The sequence below is a fragment of the Pelophylax lessonae genome (assembly GCF_965119305.1).
Source record: "Pelophylax lessonae genome assembly, chromosome: 1".
NCBI classification, from domain to species: domain Eukaryota; kingdom Metazoa; phylum Chordata; class Amphibia; order Anura; family Ranidae; genus Pelophylax; species Pelophylax lessonae.
This window is the reverse complement of record NC_138768.1, coordinates 540,762,080-540,769,144: the sequence shown is the minus strand read 5'-3', so window position 1 is coordinate 540,769,144 and position 7,065 is coordinate 540,762,080. Positions and strand designations below refer to the sequence as shown.

The 7,065-nt window shown below is 41.0% G+C and overlaps 1 protein-coding gene across 2 annotated transcripts in view; it reads right to left on the bottom strand.

Annotated features, from left to right (window-relative positions):
- Window positions 1–489: 489 nt before the first annotated feature.
- Window positions 490–7,065, bottom strand: part of SLC20A2 (solute carrier family 20 member 2) — a 102,875-nt gene continuing 96,299 nt past the window's right edge. Inside the window, exons 9-10 of one of the 2 annotated variants that reach the window (XM_082275110.1) lie at window positions 2,920–3,004; window positions 490–669 (exon numbers count right to left, since the gene is read on the bottom strand). In XM_082275110.1, coding sequence (XP_082131236.1) covers window positions 505–669; window positions 2,920–3,004 — 250 coding nt within the window. In that variant the 3' untranslated portion in view covers window positions 490–504. Of the gene's footprint in view, window positions 670–2,395; window positions 2,481–2,919; window positions 3,005–7,065 lie in introns of both variants that reach the window. The other variant, XM_082275111.1, reaches the window with a different exon arrangement.

Sequence of the window (7,065 nt, the reverse complement as noted above, 5' to 3'; positions counted from 1 at the left end):
CCATCATATACCTACATCTGTGTATAAAACTTAAATATACCTCCCGTACCTCGCTTATCACTTACAGTATTTATCAAGTAGACATGGGAATCTTGAATATTCCATATTATTACTGATAAAAAAAAAACACAACAACGCACAAAAATAATACATTATGTACAGCTCTTATCTAGATATAAAAGGCTATGCGATTATTCCCATCCCAAATGGTGATACTCTGGTAGTGTTACCTACTATATGCAATAAAAATGAAAATATATATATATATATATATATATATATATATTTATTTTTTTAAATATTAATGAGCCACATCTCACCAATATGACATATATTATTTACAGCAGAATAGTCACATCAAGATGATGATGCATTGATAATTATTAGGGCCTGTTATTTTCCACGCTGCTGGTGGAATAGCGGTCTAAAATATTGCTGTAGCTCTGATTTCCAGTATGTATTAAAACTGAAAATTCATTTGTTTAGACGTCAGAGATTACATGATCAGACGAAGGGAAGAATGCCATACTGCAGGATTGCCATGACACCCGCGCTGAAAAGACCAGCTACAGGTACAGTCACAAACCAAGCCAGAAAGATGTTCCTAAACAAATGCCAATCAACAGCTTTTCTTGAACGGATCCAACCAACAGCCACCACCGATCCAACCTTGTGGGAGGGAGGAACAAAAAGTAAATAAGTACCCACAATAAAAATAAGACAAAATCTAATGTGTTATATAAGTACTAGATTATTTTTTTTTTATTCAAATAGTTCCCTAAGGGTACACTACAGCTTAATGGGTTTGCAAAATGAAAATCGATTTTGTAATATACAGTATTAAGTGAACTAATAACTAATGATCACAAGGTAGATAAAATGGAGAGCAGTGGTATCAACTAGAACTAAACTTTGCTCCTAGAAGAAATATTGCATATTTAAAGAGCACTTGGTTGTTAAATATTAGTCATGGAAAGGGAAAAGCAGTTATGGAATATAAGTAGATTAGTAATAATTTGCAGGTATATAATACACTATAACAAAAAAGACAGTTGGCTAATCATTTCAGCATTTTTCCTTTAATAAGCAACAGTTGCAACAACCAAACATTTCACTGTATGTGCATAGACAGAACACATACATGTAGATCATACAATGGGCAATATTTTTAAGGTATGACCATCATATTTATGATTTTTTTTTTTTTTGCCCTGTTGACATGTTTCCTATTGTAGACAAACCCGTAGCCTGGGGAGGGGAAATAATATTTAGAGTCAGAAAGTGGCCATTGAAGCCATTTTCCAGACAAACTGCACTGTAATTGACTGGTGGGTTCCTAAAGTATAAATGCACTCAGGCAATGGAAAAGCAGGGGCAGCTTTTCAAATTTGCAAATTGTATATTTATTGTCCAAAGTAAATGATAATTAGTAAGGGTAACCTATGTTTACCTTGCATACCCAATCATGATCACGTGTTTAATACGCACCATACTGCCCCCTGCCGTACTGCTCTGCAGCCCAATTCACTGTGCGGGTAGCAGTGGTTTGGGCTGCAGATCCGTGTGAACGGATCCTACATTTTATATCATGCTAGTGAAGTATACTCACAACACAGGAAATTCAACACATTCAGTAGAAAATCCTTCTACCAACCTTAGGTAATGGCTTTAAATTCACCACCTGGTGGCTACAAGTGGTACCTATGAAATATGCACTCAACTATAACTGAAGAGATTTTTTTTTTTTATTCCTAACCGTAAAAAAAAAAAAAAAAATAGATATGAAAAACTATATACATACACAGTGCAGATACCTTTTCAGTGATATTAAATAGTACAGGGAACCCTAGTGTTTAACAGGCCCAAATGTTATAGATGCATTTTAAAGATCAACTGCACTTCCAGTTCCCATCCCCAGCCCCTATAAAAAGACTAAATGATTGTGAAGTCTAAGGGGGTTGCAAAGGAAACTGTGTTTCTTTACCTTCTACTCACTCTGGCAAGCTACCTCGATTCCTTTGACTAGTCCACCACAGCCACCTCTAAGTCACTGCCAGCTGTGGTCTTATTCCTGTCTCTGCCTTGTACAATGCCGTCTTAGTAGTAGCCCTGCACTGAACATGATGATGCAGAGACTTTGTCCACAAGCAAGAGATTTAGGGAAGTAATACAGCCTCTTCGGCAACCTCTTAGACTTCAAAAGCATTTAACCCTTTAGTGCGAGTGGGGCCCATTGCAAAGGTTTTTTTTTTTTTTTGGTTGTCGCTGGGATTGGGTTTTAACATACGGCTACAATGACCTCAAACATATGAAGGCAAATGCAATGATTAGCCATCTGTTTATTTTCAGCATTAAAAGCAAAATATACTGTTTATTACCACTGCAAACCCAATACCTTGCAATGAGTGGAGCTTATGGGTATGCCCACATTAGAGGCTACTAGTACAGATACTGCACACATAACTTCAATGCAAAATCCACTGTAGAGAGAACAAAGTTACAAAAGATAGTTTGAGGAGTGAAAGACATAAGCAGGAACCACATGCCATGCATGAACTGAGAATGAACACAACAGGAGAGCATGCAGTTCTCAGTGACTGGCTGTAGATCAAATGTTTAGTAGCACACGTGGAATACTCCATGCCCTTTAACCTGATTATTATTATGTAAAACTTTATAAGTATCTTGTGTTTATAACTAAAGGTGAGCCAGTATTGCTAGCGCCTTACCAAATACCAATCACTTTATGCAAACTTTATACTCATACCCATGTGCTAAATCAGGCAATGGGGCAGGCATGAAAATTTCAGGACAGTTCTTTACCGGATAACCTTGTGCCACTAAACACCGATCTTAACCACAGAAGGGGAAATTGGATAGTTGCACTACTCCAGCAGCAGTCACGTGACAAAGGCATACCTTGCAGTGTGTGGTACTGATAGGGAGTCCAATATTTGAAGCTACCACAACTGTGAACGCCGAAGCCAACTCAATAGTGAAACCACTGCAGGAAGCATAAGAAGACACTTAAAAATCACATTTTGCTTGCAACTGTCAACCTGCTCTGCAGGTCTTCAACACATTTTCTTACCGTAAAAGTCGTCTTCAGAGAACGTTGTACAGCAGACAATCAAATAAGCTCATAGACCATAACAAAGATGCATATCTAGATTTCTATGAATAAAACCAGGACTAGAGGAACAATACAGCATTGAAAGAAATACACAAGAATTTCACTTGGAATGTGAAATAAATCCATAGGGGAAATTATCTAACTGGAACATCTGTTTTGGTGACAACTTCAAAGAATAAGTGCACTTTTACACTAAGTGCACTTATTCTTTTTGTTCTTTTGCTCTGACCTAAACAATTCCTCCCTCCCCGTTCACGGCTGTATTGTTACCTAGATCCAACAGCTGCAGCCTCCATTACTTGTATATTTAGCGGTAAAATGCTTCCTTCTCCTGGCTGCAGCTCAACTAGACTTATGTGGCTTGTCTACTGCCACCTCCCAGTTGGGAGATACTGCTATAGAAGTCTATAGGGCTGTAATATGAAGGTGCCGCCTAGAGAGGGAGATTTTTACTACTAGATGTACTGTAAACAAACAAGTGAGGCGGTCATATCTTGGCACATATACATTGGTGGTGGGGGACTTGGGATTAGGCAATTTGTCTGCAAATAGGTAGAACATCTACAGTATATTTTCTTTTATTGTAATTGATTAAGTATGAATCATCATTACAGAAAACCTGTGTAAAATCTGGGTACTTTAAACTGACCATACCAAGTTCATTGAAAACAGCACACCCAGCCAGGGCCGGAGTGGGACTCATTTTCAGCCCTGGAGTTTAATGACTTAGACCGGCCCACTTTAGTTCATGACTGACTATATTAAAATAATGTAATTAAAACCTCAGAATATAAGTTTGCAAAGGTGCACTGTTCTCTATTCTCTACAGCCTTGTAATTCATTGTATTTTTCAAAAAATATTTACAATTCAGTGCAAATTCAGTAGCCTAAGGCCTCTTTCACACGGCCGCTCCGGTTTTTTTGTCCGCTGTGGCACTTTTTTTTTTTTTTTACGGACACGGATGACACTTGTGTCATCCGGTCCGTATGTCTGCATATCATCCTATCCATTTGCGGATGATATACGGACATAATGCATGTCTATGGGGTACAGGGGGAGATGGTTAGAGGCTGTGGACATGGTACAGGGAGAGATGGTTAGAGGCTGCGGGCATGGTACAGGGGGAGATGGTTAGAGGCTGTGGGCATGGTACAGGGGCAGATGGTTAGAGGCTGCGGGCATGGTACAAGGGGAGATGGTTAGAGGCTGTGGGTATGGTACAGGGGGAGATGGTTAGAGGCTGTGGGCATGGTACAGGGAGAGATGGTTAGAGGCTGCGGGCATGGTACAAGGGGAGATGGTTAGAGGCTGTGGGCATGGTACAGGGGGAGATGGTTAGAGGCTGTGGGCATGGTACAGGGGCAGATGGTTAGAGGCTTTTTGCATGGTACAGGGGGAGATGGTTAGAGGCTGTGGGCATGGTACAGGGGCAGATATTTAGAGGCTGTGGGCATGGAACAGGGGCAGATGGTTAGAGGCTGCGGGCATGGTACAAGGGGAGATGGTTAGAGGCTGTGGGCATGGTACAGGGAGAGATGGTTAGAGGCTGTGGGCATGGTACAGGGAGAGATGGTTAGAGGCTGCGGGCATGGTACAAGGGGAGATGGTTAGAGGCTGCGAGCATGGTTCAGGGGCAGATGGTTTGAGGCTGCGGGCATGGTACAGGGGGAGATGGTTTGAGGCTGTGGGCACGGTACAGGGGCAGATGGTTAGAGGCTGTGGGCACGGTACAGGGAGAGATGGTTAGAGGCTGTGGGCATGGTACAGGGGCAGATGGTTAGAGGCTGTGGGCATGGTACAGGGGCAGATGGTTTGAGGCTGTGGGCATGGTACAGGGAGAGATGGTTAGAGGCTGTGGGCATGGTACAGGGAGAGATGGTTAGAGGCTGTGGGCATGGTACAGGGAGAGATGGTTAGAGGCTGTGGGCATGGTATGGTGTGTGTGTGTGTGTGTGTGTGTGTATCTCAATAAAAAAAAAAACCCCTGTAAAAAAACTGTATGCATATTAGGCTTTTGAAACAAATTAGCAACAAATTTAAGACAGGCTGTCTATTAGAATGAATTTTTGTGTGTATTGAAGAGGCCTGTTACTATAATTCTGGGCAGCAAACTGCAAAATACTACTGCAAAAGAGGCATCAGTCAAAACATACGTGCAGTTAAGGCATAACTTCAAGCTTCTTGTGACTTTACATGGAGGATTTGGCCTAAAATGAACTATCTGCGTAACTAAAACGATGAGCCTAATGGGAGCACTGCATTAGCTACATACCATATACAGTGCTGTGTTCCAGCAGTGGGACAATGATTCCCTTCCCAAACACAATCTAGTCAGGCTGAGCACTGCTCACTGATTCACTAAGAATGCAAGGCTTCCTCCGAATGGCTGAGGTGGAAATCATTACATCTACCAGTCTCTCCACCTCAGCCAGAGGAAGCCCTGTGTTCATTGATAAAACATAAGGTTTCCTGTGAGTTGCTGAGCAGCTCTCAGCCCAACTTGATTTTGGTTCCCTGAGCAGGATAGGAAGTCCCAATCCCACTGCTGGAACACTGTAATGTAAGTAGCTGATGCAGTTTTCCCCAGCAGGTGCATCTGTTAGTAAAGCAAATAGTTTGTTTTGGATTAGCTTGGTTCAAACTAAAGCCACAAAAAAACTGAAATTATGCTTTAAAGAAGTTCTATGATCACTGTATACACTTTCATTTTATAGCATCATAATTTAATAGCAATACTAATAGTTATTTTGACAACCCAATATAAGCTTATTTGAAAAATCTTTGTGAGCTTTGCCTGTCTGCTGGACACAACTTCTGAATTCCTGAATGCATGCTTTGCAGCTTCTCTGCTAAATTTCTAAAGGATTACATATCCTGTGGTACATTGCTACTTGCAAGCAATTATTCCTGCGTCGACTCCACCTCCTGAAACTCCTCCTCTCAGCATCTCTGTAGTTCAAGAGTCAGGCTCTGTGAAATCTGACACAGCAGTGCCTACTCAACCAGCATAGCGCACACGTGTTACAGAATTCAAGCAAGTAAATGTGTGGGGATCTTAAAGCAAGTTTACAAACTTCAAGACTGCTTGAATTAATAGGGGTAGGTTACGAATAAATTAAAATACAAATTTATATACGATTTTACATTTTGACCATAGATGCCCTTTAACCACTCCAGGTGCTGCATTTTGTTTACATTGGAGTAGTGACGTCACAGAACTTGGTACAGAGGCTGGGACTACTATACTGATTGATGACTGACTGTAGCCAGAAGTAAATCGCTATTGTGATTTGTTGCTTCACAACTGCATGGCAGGGTTCTTGATCAGGTCTCCACTGCCACCATGAAGAAATGAAGTGTAAATAAACAATGTTAAAATGTGTCTAAATAGATTTTTTTTCTTACAAATAAAAAAAAATCCTTCCCCAGATTAATCACTATGATTATTGTCTACTGCACCAGTGTCAAATGGTCACAGAAATGAACGCAATGTGATTTTGATTTTTAGTGACAACAAACCTGTAAAAATGCAATCATGCTAATTTGCGTGCTCACAAACCTGACCTGATTTCATCTTTAGGTTATGAGAACGTTTTATAAAAGACAGATACCCTGCATGTGGTGCAGTGTAGCATTGAAAAGGGGAATAAAGTTGTCCCAAAGTAAAATGCAAATGTGTACTTCGGCTTTACCACTCTGCTAGGATACATTGCAAGCACACTGGTAGAATTGTAAATGGCAGACTTTAACTAGGGATGCACCGAATGTTCGGCGGCCGAACATTATTCGGCCGAAAATAGAAAAAATAGCATTTTCGGTGTTCGGCCGAATAAGTAAAAAGGCCGAATAAATTTGTGCCGAACAATGTCAGCGGCGGTCACTAAATGGCGGCCCGCGCGATGCTTCCGCCCGGACCGCGAGCCCGCTACCT